This window comes from Eptatretus burgeri, chromosome 13 (genome assembly GCF_056783735.1).
Source record: "Eptatretus burgeri isolate ZD-2024b chromosome 13, Ebu_testis_v1, whole genome shotgun sequence".
Taxonomy (NCBI): Eukaryota; Metazoa; Chordata; class Myxini; order Myxiniformes; family Myxinidae; genus Eptatretus; species Eptatretus burgeri.
The window spans coordinates 6,001,941-6,024,936 of NC_140973.1; the positions used below are offsets into that span (position 1 = coordinate 6,001,941).

The 22,996-nt window shown below is 43.6% G+C and overlaps 1 protein-coding gene across 4 annotated transcripts; it reads right to left on the reverse strand.

Annotated features, from left to right (window-relative positions):
- Positions 1-479: 479 nt before the first annotated feature.
- Positions 480-19,674, reverse strand: TMBIM6 (transmembrane BAX inhibitor motif containing 6). 4 transcript variants are annotated; one of them, XM_085850900.1, is made up of 10 exons: positions 19,542-19,674; positions 18,303-18,405; positions 16,612-16,720; positions 10,781-10,904; positions 8,628-8,676; positions 5,468-5,565; positions 5,285-5,364; positions 4,965-5,065; positions 2,167-2,242; positions 480-990 (listed from the first exon to the last, which is right to left on the reverse strand). In XM_085850900.1, the coding sequence occupies exons 2-10, from the start codon at positions 18,362-18,364 to the stop codon at positions 973-975; spliced, it is 717 nt and encodes a 238-aa protein (XP_085707026.1). In that variant the 5' UTR covers positions 18,365-18,405; positions 19,542-19,674; the 3' UTR covers positions 480-972. The 4 variants fall into 4 exon arrangements, with proteins under 4 accessions (XP_085707026.1, XP_085707023.1, XP_085707024.1 ...); XM_085850897.1 differs by having other exon boundaries at positions 480-993; positions 19,542-19,673; XM_085850898.1 differs by lacking the exon at positions 19,542-19,674 and adding an exon at positions 19,387-19,535 and having other exon boundaries at positions 480-993.
- Between the last annotated feature and the right edge of the window lie 3,322 nt (positions 19,675-22,996).

The window sequence follows — 22,996 nt, forward strand, 5'->3', positions numbered from 1 at the left end:
TTCTCCAAGCCACACGCAATGCTTTTAACTTACCTTAAGTCTTCTACCTGTTCTCACCTGTAAACAGGATGGAGACACGACATTTCCTTACCCTATACTGTTATGATGGACAATCACTGCTCCCTCAGTGCACATATTACACACAACTCAAACTCTGACGTGTCACTCATTCAGGTGCAACACCAACCTACTCGAGTACACATTCCATACTATTCTTAACACAACTCAACTCTGGACCCCACCTCCCACTTTACCGAATACCGAACTTGGACCCATCAAAGAACCGGCACAAACTTTGGTTTTGCTCCCAAAATCTCGGAGATTTGTTCAGTAGTTTTGTTGCATTTGCACATGTGCTGAACCAGTTTCACTCCGAGACACTATCATGGGAGGAGGAGGGGGTTGAAACTGTCACAGCACTCCTTGAACAAAATAATTGCAGCTTCCAAAAGTTAAATAAATAAAATGTATAGACTGTAAAATGGCACAAAAGGTTTATTTTAACATTTGAAGTTGTTACAACTTTAATTCAAACAGATTTGAAGAGGGGGTGGGGAATAAATCACGTCACGAATAGACAAAAAAGAAAGAAAAAAAAGAAAGAAACAAATCAAAAAAAATGAAAGGACAATGCAAAAAGAGAAACGATACTCTACAATGGTAAATGTGTAAGGATGAAAAGCGCAAGTACGCAAATAACTCGACAGTTCACATTTTAAACGATGTTCTCTATACCTGCACAGTTAGGAAACGAAAGCAACAACGGATTACAAAAGTTCCAGAATGACGAATTGCCAAAGCATGCTGCCATCTCAAAGATCCTCTAAAGTTGTTTTTTTAAATTTAACAATATCAAATACGATATCAAAGGCTTCAAAATAAAAACAATATCCAGGGTAGTACTTCCCCGTTAAGTCATTTGTGGTTTAGAAGTCGGATTATTATTGAATCGTTACATTTTGGATCTTCAATCTACTTCCTCTTCTTGTCCTGCTGTAATAAAAGAGAAATGGAAGCAGTGATCAATTTATTTTTGATGCATTCCGAACATGCTGTACAAATAACATATTGGATGTATGCAGGAACGGTCCAGGGGAGAGAAATATGGCACGCGACTCAGTGTCCTTCTCCTACCACCCCACATCCATATTAATCAGGCTTTGCGTCTTGGATTCAGTTGAGACAGCCTTATACGCCTCAAAGCATAGCACGTTCTTGTGAGAATGGACCGACAGGGATGGACCGTGAAACAAAACAGTCCAAACATTCAACCAACGTCAGACCTCTTATTCTTCATAACTGATGACCGACTGATGTACCATACTCTGGGTTGCAGAGCATCGGTTCTGCTGAAGCACTTTCTAGGTCTGGGGTCATGCTGGGTGATTTGCCATCCCTCTCCCAGCAGTAATTAGGGCAGGAATTTGTAACTTGTTCCTGATGCCAGAGATAACTCTCCTACCCTTCACAAAAGGCAGTGGGATTTCAATGTCCAACAACTAATGCCACAGATCGGACGCCAATTTAATGTCACCCGATGGACGGCGCGCACACCGACGAACCGCTCTGCCTGTGAAACACCAGGATGAAAGTGTATAACTGGGTAAGAATAGATGGCTTGGAGGTGAGCGCATATCTCGAGGCAGGCCATCCTGTCAACCACATTATTATTACTCACTGTTCTATTTGCACAAAGTTTCAATCCACCACCCAAGATGTTGTATAAATCTAAAACGGATTACATTTTGTTAATTTGTGCAACAACAATGTCCAATTTTTTCCCTCCTTGGAGTCTCCTTCTGTATACATATTGTCCACACCATGCACCCTCTCCTGCCCCCCCATTGTCTGTCCAAGTCTCTCTTTTATCTTGTCCTTCAACTCCACTGGTGGTGGTGGTTGTTCCCCCCCCACCCCCCCACATCTGTCTCTCGCTCTACCGTTCCTTTTGTCTTGTTACGGTCCTGATCTGTTCAGCATACAAGCTCTTCCACGAGCCTAGACTCTGCATACAAAAAAAAACTGACAGGCGCAAGACAGTCAAGCAGAATAACCCAACAGTGACTGGTAACTGTAAAATCCAAAACAAAGAGACTCTTTGCATTGTCATCACATTACATTACTTACAAGCTCACACAGCGAAAGGAGAAACCACACCGACCTCACCTTCTCATTCATGGCAAGAATTATCATGAGCTTGCGGAAAATGTTCACAAAATCCAGGAAAAGCTCAACACTGTGCCTGAAATAAAGCAAACGGAACGTCAGCATTATGGAGAAAACAATGGTACCAATTTCGAGAAAAACATTGGCACATTTTTAGTAACATTTCACAAATCATTAAATAGGTTGTCATTTAACAACCCAGAAACCACTCACAATTCGGGACTTTCTAAACGATGCAATCCACCCCAGAATGCTCAGCACGCATGCACACAAACCCTGAGAAACAATGATCTTCGGGGCATGTGAACTTGTGTCATACGTGCACGGAAAGGATCGTTACCCAAAATGGATCACAAAGCTCCGAAAAGTATGTGAGAAAGCTGGGGGAACACCTATGCACAACTAAAGGGTTGAGGAAGACAACACGTATCTGGTTTGGGTGTTATCTGGGGCTTGAAAAATCGATGCACACGGTAAGTTAAAAATCAACTTTAAAATGACATTTACACTTAAATAATGTTTGGGGGGGGGGCGGGGTTGTGAGTGCTGGTGTAAATATATTGTTTCTTTCCAGCACCGCAAGAGAAATTATACGAGATTTTAAAATTTATTGGTAAAAGCGCGTGTGCGTGTGTTTTAGCCAGTGTCGCTGCTTGAACTATCAACAAGAAATGGTACAAACCCCAACACCTCTCATCCATGGATATTTCTCATATTGTATATTTCCACAAGTCCATTTTTGCATCCAGCAAAACAACTACGGTTAACCATCCTGAAATTACCACCCTTTCGTTTAAATGTTAGTTATTTATTATTATTTTTAATGTTGAAGGCTTCAGTCACGGACTAAATAATCCTCATCGAGGCAAAGCCTTAAATAAAAGAACTGCATTAACAGAAAAGTAAGCAAAGACATAACAGTGAGAGAGTTTTTGAGGAAGTAAAAAATGCTGAAAAGTGTTAAAAAGACCATTTGACTTGGATTTCACGCGAGCAACGGCAGGATAAAAGTGCCCGTGCGAAGACAAATGGGTCACTGAAAACACGCGCACACATGAAATGCCTCCATCATTCATAAGTCATTTTGAAAGTCCCCTACAGTATTGCCTACAACCAGCTGCCATGCACAGCATGCAACAATTTATTCAAACAAATTACACATTCCTTTAAAAAATAAAAATAATAAAATCAAGTACTGCAGAATCAAATAATTCCGAATGAGCAGGGGAGTCATCTGCAGTCACATTGCACTGAGCTATCATGGAAACAAATTCAAGGTTATTCATCATCGACAAGCAATTCATGCACTGGAAAGACACTCGGTAGGTTTATCTACCACAAATAAAGAGTCATTCCGAGGACCAACAATGTCAATCAATTGGGGGAAAAGCCCAAATCAATTACAAAGCTTTCATTCAGTCTGGCGGAGTACTGCTGTCCCTTCTGGGGTGGTGGCTCCTGCCTCACATCTAGCTAGACTTCACGCTGTGAAAACCAAGGCTCTTCGGATCATTGATATCTCCCACGATGAAGCCAATTATTTGGGTCTCTCTCTCATCACAAGCAGGTCGGTGGTCTTTGTCTTCTCGTCTCCTCTCCGGCTTTGCTACCCCTGTTGTCTGTGATCTGTTCCCCCTGTATTTCCACAAGTCGCTCAAGGTCTGCCAAAATCAAGAATCACTGCTCACCTTCAGTTTCATTCTTTTTTCCCCCACCTCTGGAACAAACTCCCACACTCTTCAGGTCTTCAAAACAGCTGTTCCCCACCATCTCATATCTTCCCCCATCCAAAATCTTGATATTTTCTACCCCCATTAATCCACCTCCTTCAAATTCCCCGTTTTCCTCACTGAAATTCCCTGTGGTGTCCATCTTGTTTACCCTGCCCCCATCCCTCTCCCTTCCATAGATCTCATTGTCTCTGTTCCCCACTATTTTGTGCTTCCTCTCCCACCCATCTCCTGCCTTGTTATATGTTCTTTGTATTAGTTCTTACAAGAGCCTCAACATGTCATACAAAATAAATAAACAAACAACACTTGGTGGTGTAAGAATGTTTGCTCAGAGTCTGGAAGGTCGACGGTTCAAACCCCGGGCAAGTTGTAACAAAAACAAAATGGAACGGGCTGCTTCCTTGATTGACGATCAGCATTTAAAAATGATAGAGTATGGATAAACCACAGGCTGGCAATGAATGCATAAGCCTAATTGGGTCAATTATCTCCTATGTTTAAGGTCATCTGAAGAGACCAAAAATAAAGTGGAACCCGGACTTTGCACACACACACACACACACACACACACACACACACACACACACACACACACACACATACCTCTTTCAATCCTATTCTCTCCAAACGATGACATCAATTCCATTGGGTTATGCAAATTAGGCGTACTGGTACTGTACATGTCATGTCATGTCGGGGTCAAACGGGAATACAGGTTGTACTGTAAGCTCTCCACTTAATCCTATTTTGTAAAGTTTATGATTGTGAGAAATCTGCAAAATAATTTTAAAATGTCCATAGCTGCTGGCTTCAAATTCTGAGCTTTAACATTTAACCACAACCCTGAACGGATATTGCTCCTTTCAAGCAGCCAAGTATGACATCCTCCTCCTCACAAAAGTTATTTCCAGCGGAGATAACTAACAAAATGACAGTTCCACCCAAGTGCCGATTTTAAAATACCCATCTGAAGCTTTGAACATCCACCATACGAAGCATGTTATGACAATCATTCCAGCCACACAATGCTTCATGGCATGAGCACAGGATCCGAGAAATACTCACCACACATAATCCTTATCGCCATGGCGACATTTTTCCACAATGAGTTGGGTGTCAAAAAGGACAAAACCGCACATGACGATCAAGCCGAGATAGACATGGATCTGTGGCACACAGAAAACCAGACGTGAGCATCAAGAAATTCCATGAAAATGAACACGTCAGTCAAAGTGCTTCATGTTTGCATAATTTCCTGCGATGGCCACGAGTACATGGGAATTTTAAACTCTCGGGTGTATAACCGACTCTTCTTTAAGCAGCTGCACAAGCTCCTTTCCCCATGGCAGAGCAAAGGTAACAGTTAAAGCAAGTGGACGTTGTACCTTGAAAAGGATGACGGACTGGAAGAACATGTTGAAGAGAGAAGCCAAGCAAAGAAGGCACAGTGCCGATGATAGGGTTCCTGCACACAGTATGTGACCGATAAAATAATAAATAAATGCAGAGTTACATAATCTTACACCGAACAGGATGAACTGCTACGGAGTAACGAATCGCGTACGCACCGCCAAGGTAGAGGAAGGTGCGGTTGCGGGAGTACAGAGCGCTCAGCGTGAAGCACAAGAAAATAGCACTTGTGCCAAGGAATGCGGTCACGATGATGCTGCACGTGGGAAAGGGGTCAGACAAGAGAACTTCAACAAAAGTTTTTTTTTGTTTGTTTCTTTCAAACAAACATTTTATAATTGTGAATGCAACAGAAAAGGTTTGGTTCAACCATGGGGCAGAAAATATATTTCACTGGAATGAATTGAAGGATAGGTCTCTGCCTGCGCTAGATGTCGAGGGAGGGAGAGGGAGAGAGAGGGAGAGGGAGAGAGGGAGAGGGAGAGAGAGGGAGAAGAGAAGAGAGAGAGATGTCTCTGGCTGAAGTTATTGTGACAACAACGATTTTCAATTACTAGTCACACGACCATATACCTTTGCAAAACCAAGAGACATTTGACCTAATGAACCCAAAACTGAATCAGTTCATACTTTTGCCATATTTGGTTAAAATCCCTTTTGTAGTTCACAAGCTATCATGGAAACAAAAACAAAAAAAATCTGCTACGCACAGACAACCTAAAAACAAAGCCTCCCATGTCTTCGGCTGCATAGTCATAAACATCCAAGGATTTTTTTTTCGACATGCCATCATCGCTAAAGATACGATGACAGGGAACGCATAATTTGCCCAAGACTGGGTGTCCACACATGAATCTGTAAAGCACAGTCATGCATGCAATGGCACGAGTGCAGCATTTCCACCAGCCTTGAGAAGTTCAGCGTGGATGCCACAAATCCGAGGAGGTTTACCCCATTTCAACCAGTTCGCCGCAGCCTGCGTTTCCACAAATGAAGGTGGATCACAGTTGAATGGAGGGTCAGCAATTGGGATTGTAACACCTCCAACATCCAACTCAACAGCTGGTGGATCAGCCTGGTACAGCCACTCAAAGTAACTGGCCCAGCAGGCCTTCACTTCAGACTCTTGTCAAGAGCACACCGAGGGATGAGCTTGGAAGAAGGCAATGTGTGAAATCCCCTGCAAGCAGGAGAATCACTTGACCACAGGTGATCTTGCTCTACCCACTCAAATTCCTCACACATCTGCCTCCTTGTCCACCCTCATCGCATGTAGTTTTCACCTCAACTCCCTGAACAGCTCAGCTCTGCCATGAAGCCTGGCCCTGTGACTCTGGTCAATGGTATCCAATGTCCCTTGCGAGAAAAAAAGTTCTTCACCTTCCGGTGAGTTACAAGACATCCAACGGCAACACCAAGAATTGTGGTCTTGAAGGCACTCCACAACTCTTCAGGATTCCACAAAGCACCCAGACCCCCCAAATCCCCACTCAGCCTGTTTGCAAACTCCTCAGCTGCCCTCATCCTTGAGCTTGCCAACATCCATCCGAGGCTGGGATGGTACCATTCTCCCGGATTTAAGCTGCAACTTCAGAGTTCCAACAACAAGTCTGTGGTCAGTATTGAGGAACTGAGCACTCTAGTAGACCCTGCAGTTCTGGATCATCCTCCAGCGACCATCAACAAGCACATGGTAAATCTTTACCACACCGCTAACGTTGGAATACCAAATCCAGTGATGAGTCTATGGGCGCTGAAACCATGAACCAGCCACCCGAAGTCCATGACTGCTTGCAAAGTCAAGGAACTTAGTGCTATTCTGGTTCACAGTTCCAGACCCATGGGGGACCAACACACGCCTCATAACAATCCCTATCAGTTTCAATCGATGCATTGAAATCCCTCAAGACGAGAAGAGCATCTCACCTGGGGCAATGATTAACCACAAACTCGAGCGTGGCATAGAATGCATCCTTCACGGTGAGATTACTCACCTAAGTCAGAGCATATACAGAGATCAGGGAAATGACACCCAAGGAGTGACGAACCCTTAGTCTCATCATACGCTCCTTGACCGGTGTTACCTCAATTATCATTGGAGTCAACTGGACACAGACAGCAACTCCTTGAGCATGGTAACCATCAGCATGACCAGACCAATAATCAGTGTAACCACCTGCCATGATCAATCTCCGAACCTCAAATGCTGTAATACCGATGATCAAACGCTTAAGCTCAGATAACAGACAGGTGATCATCCTCTCTTAGGGAATGGACATTCCAGGCACCCACCTGAAGGGACCACCCTCAGGTTAACCCAAGGAGACCGCAGTCTGATGGAAGATAACTCGGCACCACCTTGACACACACTATCGCAACCAACCCGGGAAGGTTACCCCGTGTTTTTCCTCCCATCAAAGAATGGGGTTCCGAAGGCTTTGCCTCAATCCCGTCATCCAGCGAACTGCCCTGTGAAACAGCTGCACAGGAGGTACTCCCACTGAATGGGTTTTCAGTTTTCTTTGCGTTTTTGAGTGAAGGGTTTTACGGTATCTTCTTCCACTGAGTAGTAGTTTTATGGTGGCCGGAGTGCAAATCCTGCCATCAACCTCCTAAAAAAAAAAAAAAATACAACCCAACTGCAGGACGACGTCTGCAGACACAGTTGGGCAATAGAAATGGATGGCCGTTGGCTCACAAGGAGCTCCTCCACCCTTCGACAGGTTTTGTTTTTAATCCTATTGGGTATCCATATCCAAACACCCTCCTCAACAGAAAACCTGGTGGGGGAGATGGTGTAGTCGCCGATAAGCCGACAATTTCTCCCCCCACCTCCCCTCCCCAAAAAAGAAATATACCCATCAGAGATGGGGAATCCCCTGCCATTGAATGAAAAAAGGTCATACATATTCCAGATAATGAGGGAGGTGAATTGGAAACAAGACACCATTTGGTCATCATCTCGAAAAAGTTCCCCAGGGGTGAGGAACGTCGTAACCAAAAATAATTGAAATCAAATAAGCGGTTTTCCATTTATTACAAAAAAAATTTTTTTCAATATGGCAGCCCCAGTCAGCCATCTTTGATCCGGCCACGCCCAAAATCAATAGGGTTCTTCCTTTTCAGGTGGTACATGTGTGACTCAAATTTCAAGTCGATATGGCGAACAGTTTATGAGTTATCACACTCACAGGTATAAATGTTGACGCCCAGCCAGCCGGACGGACGGACGACCCGGGTGACAACAATATCCCCTTCCACCACGCGGCAGGGGATAAAAACCCTGCAACTTACACATTAGGTTCGAAGCAGACTCACCTGGGGTTAATGGCAATAACTGTGCTCAGTAAAGGGCCAAGGCCAAGACCTGAAAGAGAAAGAAAATAAATCAATAAAAGATCAAACCAAACCTGCAAGTATTAAAAGTTAGAATCTTTGGGGAGGGGGGAGGGGGGGGGGTGAGTGTGCCAGTGCCAGCGCCAGCGCCTGTAGAAGGTAAGAATGAAGAGTTACGTGATACTACCAGAGCACGTGCCCAGCAAAGCCAAGGACAGTCGTGACCATAATCACAAAGTGCAAATCACAAACCATTTTCTAGCTCTTCATATACAATTCCTTTCAAAATAGGTTTTTATTTCATGAAAATTGAAGACCATAACCTTGTACGTGCACCATATGCAGGACAAGGACATTAATAGACATCATTGGAATTTATCACAAGGACACAGGAAGACAATGGACGGACATGCATGGCATATAGGATTTCAACTCGTGTTCTCTGGATCACGAGCGAGAGGCTCAGTTGGAAACACCAATCAGAAGTGCATGTACACCTGGGCACAAGTCTTTCACATACTGGCTGACTAGGCCTGACAGACTGAAGGCAATTTCAGCAAGTGTTTGTAATTTTTTTTTTCAAGGTGCCAGTAACAACTCATCATCTCTTCAGGAAAGATCTTCAATGCCCACAAACGGTGAGCAGACGGGACACATGACAACATCCACACGAAGGACGATGCACTCTGTCATGGAACACCACGACGATGAAGCACCGATCGGATGGGTATTGAACCCAGGGTCACAAAGATAAGTGCGCTTGCTACCTGTGCACGCACCATCCCATTGGAACAACTGAACACCTAAACATGCAAGAACACTAAGGCATCGCTATATTGAACCCTCGAGCACAATGGTAGCCCGCCGGTCACAGTTTGAGTAAATCACAACTGTAGATCGACATATCGTTGCACCAACGGGCCAAATGCAAGACCGTTTACAAAACAGACAGAGATCAGAAATTCAAACAAATGTTGAGGTGGCAATGTTTAGTTTTTGTGTCCACCGCATGCAAATTCTAGTGAATGCTTGTATTTTTACTATGCGTGCCGCCAATCGTTTCATTGACTGGTTTAATCAAACGACAACATGATGTACATCACAAGCATATTGCATGTATCTGGGTGTCAATGAGGATGCAAAATGAAGTAAAACACACACAAAAAAAGGATAATTTATAACAAGCAATTGTTGTTTGTGTTTGTGTGCCCTTGTATATTTTTTCGTTGCTTTGAAAAGCAAGACTACATTTCCTTTGGTGTGCTCCTCCCGTGTCCTCCTGCCATCATACGACAACAAACGTTAACATTGGAACCACTGCATTAAAACTTGAGGTCCCGATTCTTCTGCCTCAATACCGGAAGCACGAGCTATTAAAACAGGTAAATATGATTAAACAAACATTTATGTTTCAAATACATTTATTAACTTTCCAACTGTATCACGTTATTTTAAGAACAAGGCGTTGGATGGAGAGATTCAGATTCTTTCATACGTACAAGATTAAAACTCGGCTCCCAGTAGACCGGTTTTTTTTATTTTGGTCCGGAATTTTTACATCATTAAAGAGAAAATATGATTAGACGTAAATGCGTTTGCAGATATGCCTCCACCTGCGTTAGACGTCAACCCACTGGAATGTTTGATGAGAGAGAGAGCTATGCAAACAAGAAAACATCAGATGCTTCCAACTCGAGTTGCGATCTGCAAAATGGATTCCCAAAAGACATGACCCTTCGCCTGTTTAACCCAAAATTTAATCGGTTAATCTTTGCAATGCACTCGATAAGTGTGCTGAGTCTGCTTGAAATCCCTCCTGCAGTTCACAAGTTGTGGGAAATATTTTAAATTAAAGGTCACATTGCCATTGACCTCTGACTGCAACATTGAATCAGCTAATCTTTGTATCATAACAGATACTGGTACAAAGTCCAGTTGAAATTCCTTTAGCGGTTCATAAGTTCTAAGAAACGATAATCTGCTACACGCACACAGAACCCAATTAGTCTCCGGCACCTTCGGCTGCGGAAGTATGAAAAGGTGTTAGTCAAATGGCACGTTCTCCTCTTTGCAAAGGAGTGTATTTTTCTTTAAGTTTCAGCATCTGCGATGAAAGATGCCCCATCTAAACATACCGATGTTCAGTGCGAATGCCGCGAGGATGCCGAGCCGCTTGAGGTCGTTGCGGCCATTCCGAGGAGTTGCCATAAGCCAGAAGAAGAGCCCGAGGCCCACAAAGGGTGAAGCGTGCACAAAAATCTAAAACACAGGATAAGAATGGGATTATAAAAACTCGTACACATCTTGTCATGCATTTAAAGCTAAAGACATTTGATGGCCTCCGACAAGAATAATCATCCGCACACCATTGTTTGAACTTTGTAACGTGAACAGGTACACTAAACAATTAAACAATTCACTCAAGCCGACTGGCAGGGTCTCCGAGCAGCCATCAAACTTACAGACTGGTGTCCTATCACTACTTTCTCAAACATCAACTCATCCTGGGAATTCTTTCAAAGAAACTTGCTCTCCCTCATGCACAGATTTATCCCCTCTCGTGTTCAGTTGTCTTACCCTTCCTCCCGCCCTTGGTTTACTGAAGCTTGTGGCGAGGCAGTTGTCCTGAAACAACTTGCCTTTGCCTCATGGAAAGCAAACCCAACTGAGGGCAATCTCAGTTCTTTCCACAAAGCTCGGAACAAGTGTGTATCTACCCTCAGGAGAGCCAGAAAACAACATCTTTCTCATCTCAAGTCTGAACTCTCAAACCTCTCTCCCTCCTCAAAATCCTGGTGGCGTTTAATCAAATCTATTTCTGGTGTATGTTCCCCCTCCATCCCCTCCCTTACCTCAAATGGCCGCACTGCTGATTCCACACGTGATAAAGCTGAATGTCTAAACTCGGTGTTTGCAGCTAAATCTTGTGTCCTAAACCCATCACTATCTCTACCCACTTTACCCAGTCGCACCCAACTGTCCCTGGACTCTGTATCCTTTTCTCCTGACAAGGTGGAGAGCTTGCTTTCAAACCTCGAGTCAGATTCTGCAACCGGTCCAGACGGCATCAGCCCACGTGTCCTCAAAGCCTGCTCTTCTGCTCTTGCTCACCCTCTCTCTGTTCTATTCACCCTCTCATTTGCCCCAGGTCATCTGCCATCTGCTTGGAAATCTGCTAACATCACTGCCCTGCAGAAAAAAAGGTGCAAAAACAGATCCCTGTAACTACAGACCAATCAGCCTTCTCCCAATCATCAGCAAGGTGATGGAATCCATCATCGCTTCAGACATGAAATCCTTCCTCTTCTCCAATGGCTTGATTTCCAATCATCAATTTGGTTTCACAGACCAGGTCACTCTACCCTGGATATGCTGCTTCTGCTCTCCCATCAATGGATGGAGGTCCTCAATGCCAGACAGGAAATCCGAGCCGTATCCCTGGACATATCACATGCTTTTGACAGTCTGGCATCCTGCCCTACTCACCAAACTCTCTTCCCATGGTATTCAAGGCCATCTCCACTCATGGCTCGCAGACTTCCTCTCCTGTCGCAGTCAACGTGTGGTCCTAAATGGAGTTCTTTCATCCCCTCTTCCTGTGCAGGCTGGAGTTCCTCAAGGTAGCGTTCTGGGCCCTGTTCTTTTTCGGTTTTCATCAATGATCTCTCGGACTCTCTGGAAAATCCTCTATTTCTCTTTGCCGATGACTCCACCCTCTGCCGTACCATCTGTCATCCCTCAGACCGGCAAGCAGCAGCTTCTTCGCTCACTGCAGATCTGGATAAAATCACAAACTGGTCCAACACGTGGAACATGTCTTTCAATCCAGACAAATCTCACTCTCACTATGTCTCTTCGAAAGGACCGTTTAGAAAACCCCCCCATCCACTTTCTCAACAATCCTCTGGAAGAAGTCTTTTCTTTCAAGCTTCTGGGTCTCACTATCTGCCATGACCTTTCCTGGGAAAGTCACATTTCCAACCTCGCCTCAAAAGCCAGTCGCCGACTGGGAATCCTCCGTCGTGCTAAGTCCTTCCTCTGCCCACTTACAAAGCTTTTGTCCGTAGCCTGATGGAGTACTGCTCTCCCCTCTGGGCTGGTGCTCCTGCCTCCCACCTTTCTCGGCTTCACGCTGTCGAAACCAGGGCATTTAAGATCATCGGCATCTCCCGCAATGAAGCTGAGTCTTTGGGCCTCTCACTCAATCACCACAGGTTGGTCGGTGGTCTTTGTCTTCTACCGACTCCTCTCCAGCCTTGCCCCCCCTGCTCTCTCAGCGATTTGTCCCCACCACATTTCCACAAGGCGCTCAAGGTCCGCCAACAACCCCCTTCTGGTAAAACTACCAAAATCACGAATCACTGCTCATCTTCACTCTTTCATTCCTCTTTTTTCCCGCCTTTGGAATAAACTTCCTCACTCTATTCTTTCCCATTCTTCCCTCCAGGCTTTCAAAACAGCTGTTCACCACCACCTCTTATCTTCCCCCATCCAAATCCTCGATATTTTCTACCCCCGATAATCCACCCAAGCCCACTTCCTTCATTTCTCCTGCTTTCCTTCCTGAAATGTCCATCTTCTCTTCGCCATGTTCCCCGTCCCATCCCCATCCCTCTCCCTTCCACAGTTCACCTAATGTGTCTGTTCCCCACTGTTTTGTCCCTTCCACTCCCGCCCCTCTTGTCTCATGCCTCCTTGCTGTGAGTTGTGTGTTAGCTCTCATACGTGCCTCGACCAAGGTATACAAAAAAAAAAAAAAAAAAAAAAAAAAAGAGATTGAAGTCTACAGCATGCCATTGCAAATCCCCATGCTTCACACCTAAAGCAAAGTTGAAAGATGGCAAAAAAGTTCCAACAAGAATGTCCTCCCATCATCAAATTTAGAGAGTTTACCTCTTTTTGGGGGGGGGGAGGGGGACTCAAAACAATACCACTCTTACTCTTGCACCTTCTTGCCATGTGGTGATCAAAACTACCAACTTTGGTGAATTTCTGCCCTAAAGTTTAGGAGGTAGCATGACAGACAGAGATAGACAGATGATTACAATATCTCCCCACTATGTTCAAAAAGCATGGGGATAAATAAATAAATAAATCTACAGCAACATTCTATGAGTAACAGGAATCTCAAAGCACAAACAGCAATGTTCAATGTTAGGCCACAGAATCTAAAATGCAATACCCATCAATTAAGAGCAGGCTCGATAAAGCTCGGTCTGCAATCGGAAAACAAACTGCAGATACATAGTCAACACTAAAGAGCAAACATCAAATATGGTCCACAAGTAGTCCTGATGAAACATGAAGGCAATCACAACACGGGTTCCTCGTCCACAAACATCACGCTTACAGCTTGTGAAATATATTTTTTAAAAGGGTCTTGGAGAGAATAACTAAATAAATAAAATAAACAACATTTTGCACCCACCCCGAGAAGTGGCTTTCACGACCTTGGTGCACCGAAAGGCCGCAAATATTAATTTGCTTGTTCGGTACCAGTATATCAGAAAAAGGGAGAGACTCGTTTCTAGCACGTCTCCCCTGGGTTTAGTTAATTAGTCGACATTAGTGTAGGCATTCGCTTTTGCTTATCCCCCATTGCATTACAAACAAACCACTCAGCCAGTTTTCTAACCAATTAAAAGAAAACAGCACCAATTTGGACCTGAAAAAAATAAATAAATGGCTGTACAACATTTTTCCTGGACAAGACGAGCTTTGACCGTGATCTATGTTTCACAAGCAATGGCACACGTTTACAAATGTGAATGAACGACAACGATTTGGTGGCATTTGCCATGCAGAGGAAGTAGGAAGATGGCCCAGTGGGAGGCTACCAGAGATGGCGCCATCTTGATTACATGAACAAAGACCATGTGCAATGGCCGCAAAAGAGAAACCAACCGGGGGGGGGGGGGTGTCAACGATGAAAACACAATCATGCGGTTATTCTACCATCACAAGACCCAAATATGGATAAACTTCTATTTTTTGTGAGGTCAAGTGCACAAGTCAAGAAAGACCAAACAAGGTCAGAAAGATGGAATCCAAAGGCCCGAGAAGAAAGCCATCCCGTGCTGTACGACGACGGGAGTTACCATAATAAAATCAGCAAATCCTGGTGCAGATCCAACATGGAGACATCGTTGCTCATGAAGTGAAATACAAATCACAGCTGTTACACTTCCATCAAAAGTAAGGGGGTCGTGCACAAGTACTGGTCACTTTAAAAGTGTCGCAAATGACTCATACATTCGTTAAAGGTGGAAGTCAGTTACAAAGTGCTGAAAAAGTGAAAGATAGCTCCAATGGAGTGATGGGTAAACAATATTACACAAGCTTTGCAGCAGTTGCGAAGCAGAAAATAAATTATCTTCAGCTCTGCATACAAAAAAAAAGCATAGTTTGAAATCCACTGGAGTTAGAAAACAAAAGAGTGCAACGTTGGTTAAGATGGTGCAACATGTCCATGTAGGTTTGACAGTCGCCGCTTCACGTCACCCAAGTGTTATAATGCGCACCTTCAACCAATTTCAACGCACTGAAGACCGCTCTTCAACGTTTCAATTACAATTCCCACATACAATTTGGTAGCTCGAGGCTCAACACGAGTACAACGATCGAAGCTAAAAGCGTCCCAAGGATTAATCAGCTAGACTCGTCGATTGGTCAAGACTAGAGTCACCGCACGACTCATCCTTCCACAGAGTTGGCGGAACACGTTTTCCTAATCATCAAGATCAAATGTCTCTCTAAACGAGGGACAGTTCAGACCCAGCCTCTCCTATTCTTGCCAATGACCAGTCAGTGAGATTTCCTGCCAGAGATCCATTTTGATAGATGCCAAGACAAGGGATTGTGCACTATCGACAGTCAGAGCCAAATATGTCACAAGCACAGAAGTCTGTTGAAACAGACAAAGCCACCAAAATGGGGCCCCGAGCACAATGATGGTTACGGTGACAGATATAGCTGTAATGGACAGCTATGACTGGTGTTGGCTTCGTGGTAAGGCTGGTGGCTTGGGATCCTAGGGTCCTGAGTTAGAGTCCAGTTTTCCACCGAATTAACACTAGGGGGTTGACTCAGCCTGTCACCCTTCTGAGGTTGGCGAAATGAGCACCATTTTACTGGTAATAGAGGCACTGCATCAGCGGCATAGCCGTGCCCCTAACCAATGATGCAACCAGCAGCCAAAAAGGCAGCACACAATGGGAATGGACAGCTCACTCATGCTTGATTGAAACTAAATTGTGAATTTTTCATGCACGACATCACCAACAGCATTCAAAACCAAGGGATCTTTATCAAATTTCCATCATGAACAGAGACTTTTTTTTTTTTTTTTTAAGAAATGTGCAGCTTGTACATTTGTTTCCCTTTTTTTTAACCAACTTAACTTGGTGATACAAAACAACAATGTGTTATAGTCAGAAGATTCAAAAATAGAGTGAAGTCAATGGCATGCCATTGCAAATTTAAAAGACAAAAGGTTCCACCAGGAATGACGTCATATCAAATTACGAGTTCCCCATTTTGACCTCTGTGACCCAAGTCCCCACCCCAAGGGCCATGAACCTGAGGGTTCAAATCCAACAAATCACATATAATATAATTATATATATAAAATATATTCCATGCATCACTCAATGTCGATTGCAAAGAGAAAATTTCATTTTCAAAAGTTTTTTTAATTTGCCTGCAATCGCAGCTTTTGGTATTCGACCTTTTGACCCTGCCGAAGGGTTTTTTTGTTTTTTTTTCAAAAAATGTGGGGATAATCGGATGCAAAAACCTTAAATTATAACGTCCTATCTCAAACGGTAATCTCATTCCCTGTAGTCGTCCGCAGTCACGTGACTAAAGTATTACAGCACAAATCACACGGCTCAAAACTTACAGCCTGAACACCGTTTAAACCAGTTTCGATGACAATATTTTACAAACAAACATCACCTGGGCATACCTGCGGGAAGGCAGAATGAAACTGCAGGATGGCTCCGGCAGCAGCAGACAACATGCAGATGCACAGACACGCGTACACGTTCTTGAGGTGTTCGCGTGTGCTCATGTCACTAAATGGAAAAGGAGGGTTTGCATTAATTCTGCCATGGAGAAGTGAAACCGCGACATAGGAAAATGGTGCAGACGATCACGTTCCACTTCAGAATCCGAGGCAACGCGAGACATGACGTACACATTCCAGAAAAAAACAATGGGGGGGAAAACCCTAATGAACACGAGGTACAGGTGGTTGCACTTTCATGATTAAAAAAGGTCCTTTAAATCAAGCTAAAGTCACATTAGTGTGCTACAATCACGAAATTGGATTAGGTTTTTGAAGAGATCTTGTGGCGTGAAAAGGGGAGGGGATGGGAGAACAAGAGGCGTGTATATTCCACGGATGTAATAGGATTTTAGGAGTGCTTTGGGGGTGGGGGGGAGGGAGGAGGTATGGGAATGTCAAACAGGAAAGTCCAATTCAAACGTTTTTCGAGATTGGAAGAAAAAGACGAAGAAGGAGAGAGACAGACCATCGTGGGGAGTTGGGGGGGGGGGGAGGAAGAGGACAGTGGGTGGAAGGATGAACTTGGCATGTTGTAGCGTTGTTTACAAAAGTTGCTTCAGAACCCCACAGCAGTATAACCGCTTGGGACAATTAACCCACAGCAAGTGCAAGGTTTATCAAAGACCTAAAAAGTTTTTGTTTTCCCCTCAACATCTTTCCATAATCACACCACCCTCAGGAGACGAAGCAGATATGATGCACGAGCAAATAATTTCAAAATTTTTTTCTACAGTGCTTGCATGAGCCTGCAGTTCAGAAAGAACAAACAAGCAGTGATAGACTGGTACTTATGAAATTGTCAACTTGACCTCTGACCTTGTTAAATAAAAGCGGTCTCTACAGAAGGGAGCGACGCAAACCAGAAGTTTCTGCAATGATTCTGTACCAAACCATCAAAAATCGAATGTTTGACCTCACTGTGACCTTGACCTTTGACAGATTTTGACCAAAATATAATCAGCACTAGTCATCACCCTCCTGAATCACGTGGTGTAATTTGACATTGGTAGCTTCTTCCATTCTCGAGTTATCGTGCCTACAAACAAACACACAAACAAACAGATGACGGAAGTCATAAATATACTTACGAAATCTTTAGATTTCGTGAGTAATAAAGCTTCAGGGACTTTTGATGCATCACAAAAAATACCAGAGAATAACCACAAGGCACGAGACGACAAACGTGGCAATGGAACGTCACCTGGGTAATGCAGGTGTGTGCACGTGACATCAAAAAGGTATCAAATGCACAAAACAAACATCAGAACCAGAACCAGGGATGTCAGGGCTGGATCGTCCGCTCCAAGTCTGCGAGGTCGGATGTTCAAACCCACACCCCGGACCAGTCATACCAAAGGCTTTTAAAATGCTACGTGCTGCTTACTTGCTTGACTCAGCATTTAAGAATAAAGCACGTACAAAAAAAAATAAAAAACACAACAAAGCAACAACAACCATAGGTTAGCATCCGTTGCAAAGGCTTTATGTGCCTAATAGCCTCGTGGCAGGTCACGTTCCTTGGAAGGGAAGTTCATGATGTGGTGATCAAATGAACCCGCAGGTGTGATCGACAGGTGTTCTCGACTCACATGTGCGAGAAGTCCATCAGGGTGCGAATGTTAAAGCTTCGTTCACGGAGTAAGCTCTCCATTTTGACAAATGTTCACCGTCTGGTGAGGGCAGGAACCAGTGCTGTCGTGAAAGTGAAGGGACGGTGGGAGAGAACGAGGTACGATGAGCACACATTGTGGACACGAGGAAAAAAATAAAATAAAAAATAAAAATAAGATAAAGTTAGTAAAGTTTAAAGATTACATAGAACATGAAAATTCCTTAACCACGAGTTTTATCACTTCCACAATTTTACAAACAAGATTAAATTGGAGAAACATTAACTCGTGGATCTGTAACAGCGAGAACCAAGTCCGTTGGAAACGCATGAGGGCCGTTTGTACAAACTCACCACAAAAAAAAAATGTACATATAAAAAAAAAAAAAAAACACAAGCACACAACCACAACCACCTTGGCTTGGAAATCGGGATGGTCACATTGCATAAACCTAAAAACATCAAAACCACCACAACCACAACCACCTTGGCTTGGGAATCGGGATGGTCACATTGCATAAACCTAAAAACATCAAAACCACCACCACACAACCACCTTGGCTTGGGAATCGGGATGGTCACATTGCATAAACCTAAAAACATCAAAACCACCACAACCACAACCACCTTGGCTTGGGAATCGGGATGGTCACATTGCATAAAACTAAAAACATCAAAACCACCACAACCACAACCACCTTGGCTTGGGAATCGGGATGGTCACATTGCATAAACCTAAAAACATCAAAACCACCACAACCACACAACCACTGCTTCCTCTTCCGAACAGCCAACATCCTCGCAGCCCGTGAGGTGGAACCCGCCCCTTGAAGCACGACCCCACCCCATCACCCTGAAGCTTCTTCCACCATATTAACACAGCATTGGATTACCGATCCCACCCTCAAAAACCTACTTCGATCTCCCTCACCACCGAGCGCGTTGCTTTTCCCTTCACAACGGACACCTTCCTGAGAGGAAACCAAAACACAACGCCCGACGCTCTCGGAAACACAACAATTACAACTAGTACGACGAACGCAAATTAAATAATCACAAAAAACCTCCGTCATTCGGTCACCACCGCAGCCCGGCACTCCGACATCGACGAGAGGGTCGACGGTGCGATGAAAAGGCGACAACGAGCCCGGAACGACACCACAAACGAGGGTTTTTGTGGAAGAGTTTTTTTTTTTTGTTTTAACGGCCGAGCACTCACCTCAAGCGTCACTCACACACGTCCGCAGATCACGTGATCTGAAAATGACTATATTCGTCATGATGACGTCAGCTTATTCTTCTTCCTCTTATTGGATTCTTCTTCATCTCGTTGGCTTCTTCTTCTTCTACTGAAAGCTCATTTAATTAAGTCGGTGGTAAATGGCTCGTTTCCTCATTTTTGTTTCATCCAATAATCCCAACCCAGAGATCGATGAAGTAATTGAGATTGAATGTGCGCTTTTTACTTTATATAGGCTTTAAAAAATTGCATAAACCTTAAAAAAATTGCATAAACGCTACCTCAAGGTAGCGTTCTGGGCCCTGTTCTTTTTCTGGTTTTCATCAATGATCTCTCGGACTCTCTGGAAAATCCTCTATTTCTCTTTGCCGACGACTCCACCCTCTGCCGTACCATCTGTCATCCCTCAGACCGGCAAGCAGCAGCTTCTTCACTCACTGCAGATCTGGATAAAATCACAAACTGGTCCAACAAGTGGAACATGTCTTTCAATCCAGACAAATCTCACAATGTCTCTTCGAAAGGACCGATTAGAACCCCCCCCCCATCCACTTTCTCAACAATCCTCTGGAAGAAGTCTTTTCTTTCAAGATTCTGGGTCTCACTATCTGCCATGACCTTTCCTGGGAAAGTCACGTTTCCAACCTCGCCTCAAAAGCCAGTCGACGACTGGGAATCCTCCGTCGTGCAAAGTCCTTCCTCGGCCCTCTTGAGCTCCTGACCACTTACAAAGCTTTTGTCCGTAGCCTGATGGAGTACTGCTCTCCCCTCTGGGCTGGTGCTCCTGCCTCCCACCTTTCTCGGCTTCACGCTGTCGAAACCAGGACATTTAAGATCATCGGCATCTCCCGCAATGAAGCTGAGTCTTTGGGCCTCTCACTCAATCACCGCAGGTTGGTCGGTGGTCTTTCTGTCTTCGACTGACTCCTCTCCAGCCTTGCCCCCCTGCTCTCTCTGCGATTTGGCCCCACCACATTTCCACAGGGCGCTCAAGGTCCGCCAACAACCCCCTTCTGGTAAAACTACCAAAATCACGAATCACTGCTCATCTTCACTCTTTCATTCCTCTTTTTTTCCCGCCTTTGGAATAAACTTCCTCACTCTATTCTTTCCCATTCTTCCCTCCAGGCTTTCAAAACAGCTGTTCACCACCACCTCTTATCTTCCCCCATCCAAATCCTCGATCTTTTCTACCCCCTATAATCCACCCAAGCCCACTTCCTTCATTTCTCCTGCTATCCTTCCTGAAAGTCCCTGTAATGTCCATCTTCTCTTCGCCATGTTCCCCGTCCCATCCCCATCCCTCTCCCTTCCACAGTTCACCTAATGTGTCTGTTCCCCACTGTTTTGTCCCTTCCACTCCCGCCCCTCTTGTCTCATGCCTCCTTGCTGTGAGTTGTGTGTTAGCTCTCATACGAGCCTCGACCAAGGTATACAAAAAAAAAAAAATTATCGACATTATCTTGCAATTAGTACGAGTCGGAGAGCACAGAGAGAGAGAGAGAGAGAGAGAGATATATATATATATATATATATATATATATATATATATATATATATATATATATATATATATATATATATATATATATATATATATATATACTGACTCAAGTTTGGATCGCTCCCCCCAAAAATCCTTACCATAATTCATGGACCGGTGTTTGTGGGTTTAGTTGGTTTCAAAAAATTTTTTTTATAATAATAATAATAATAATAATAATAAATAAATAAATAAATAAAAATTTCGAGTTGATCACTTCCGTTTGTTTGTTGGGTAGTCGATCCAGTCGAAAAAAAAAATTTACATTTTTTTTTGAGATTTGTTCTACCCTTATTATCAGTTAATACAATGGCGATTTCGATGAAACTTGGTTGGTGGGTTCATACCATGACCGAGTTGTGTGCAAATGAGAACCGTTGCTATGGACACCACCGTTGCCGAGCAACGGGACTTTGAAATTTTTGAAAAATCATAAAAAAATTATTTTTTCGAAAATCAAAAATCGGGCCACGAGCGACTGTGGGCAAGTACATTCAGCCATATTGTCAAAAATTTCCAGCCTGATCCTATGAAAACTGTCGGAGAAGATAAGACTTTGAATGAACCCTGGCGGAAAACAATAAAAAACAAAGTTCGTTATATCTCAGAGACTATGAGTCAGATATACATGAAACTGGTATGGTAGGTTCATGGTATGTCCTAGTTATGTGTGAGAAAGAACCGTTGCTATGGACCCCTCCGTTGCCTAGCAACGGCCGAAAAACCTCTAAATGTGGGGGTATTTTAATGAAAAAACAATCTGCAGCATTAACCCTTGAAGCTGGAATCATGAATTTTCTTGTGCTTAATCCTCAGGTCATTCCCCATCGAACGGGCCCATCGCATCAGGTTCTATTGGGTAGTCGACTACCCATGTCCGCCTACCGGCTTGTCTGTCTGTGTCTGTCTGTCCGTCCGCTCACCTTTAATCGCCTACAGGTCACAAGTTTAAACCGATCTTCAGGAAACTTCACCAAACGGTGGAGTTGATGGTCCGACAGAATCCTATTTCTTTTTCAGGTCAAAAGGTCATCATAGGCAAAAGGTCAACGACTTTTTCAAATTTCTAAACTTGTCCATTTTCATCCGATTGACGAGAAATTTGAATAGGATTTGCACATCGGGTCACCAAATTCGACCACCTATTATTTTTGAGGTCAACATAGGCCAAAAGGTCAACATAGGCCGGATTTCTGAAATCCTCAATTTCAATCTGATTAACTTGAAATTTGAAAAGGATTTACATATCAGGTCACTGAATTCAAGCACCTATTAGTTTTTGAGGTCAAAAGGTAAACATAGGCCAAAAGGTCAACATTGGCCAGATTTCTAAACTTGTCAATTTCCATCCAAATGACTTGAAATTTCAAGAGGATTTGCATATCAGGTCATTGAATATAACCACCAATTATTTTTGAGGTCAACAAAGGCGCAATTTCTAAAATCCTCAATTTCCATCAGATTGACTTGAAATTTTAATAGGATTTGCATATCAGGTTACCGAATTCAGCTTACTCTACTGGTACAGGGGCACTGCATCAGCGGCACAGCCAAGGCACACTTCCACAATATGAAACCACGGTCCGAAGTTAATTCCAAAGTAAAACTCAGTTTAGCGATTCTATAAGGAACCGGTTTAACTATGCTATAAAAACCGTTCAAAGCTACGACTACAAGTTTCGCATTTAGTTACATCAAGCATTATAATATTAAAAATATAATATTACACCATCATCCTCTGAAAAATTTTTTTTTAATTATTGAAACTCACCAACATCAGGTTAAACAGATTAATATTGTTGTGGAAATGTCTCCCGTGGGTTAAAATGCATCGCATGGAGCAGTTATTTCCTCAAAATGAATGTCTTACATAAGTCAGGTCAGGTCAGGT

What these genes read in the sequence shown, in the direction of transcription:
- TMBIM6 (XM_085850897.1), bottom strand. Translation starts at nt 18,364, where the DNA reads ATGGAGAGCTTACTCCGTGAACGAAGCTTTAACATTCGCACCCTGATG. An exon ending in GGCATTCGCACTGAACATCG is followed by an intron (nt 8,677 to 10,780) that starts GTATGTTTAGAT and finishes TTTCTCTTTCAG; the next exon opens with GTCTTGGCCTTGGCCCTTTA. An exon ending in GTTATTGCCATTAACCCCAG is followed by an intron (nt 5,566 to 8,627) that starts GTGAGTCTGCTT and finishes TCCCACGTGCAG; the next exon opens with CATCATCGTGACCGCATTCC.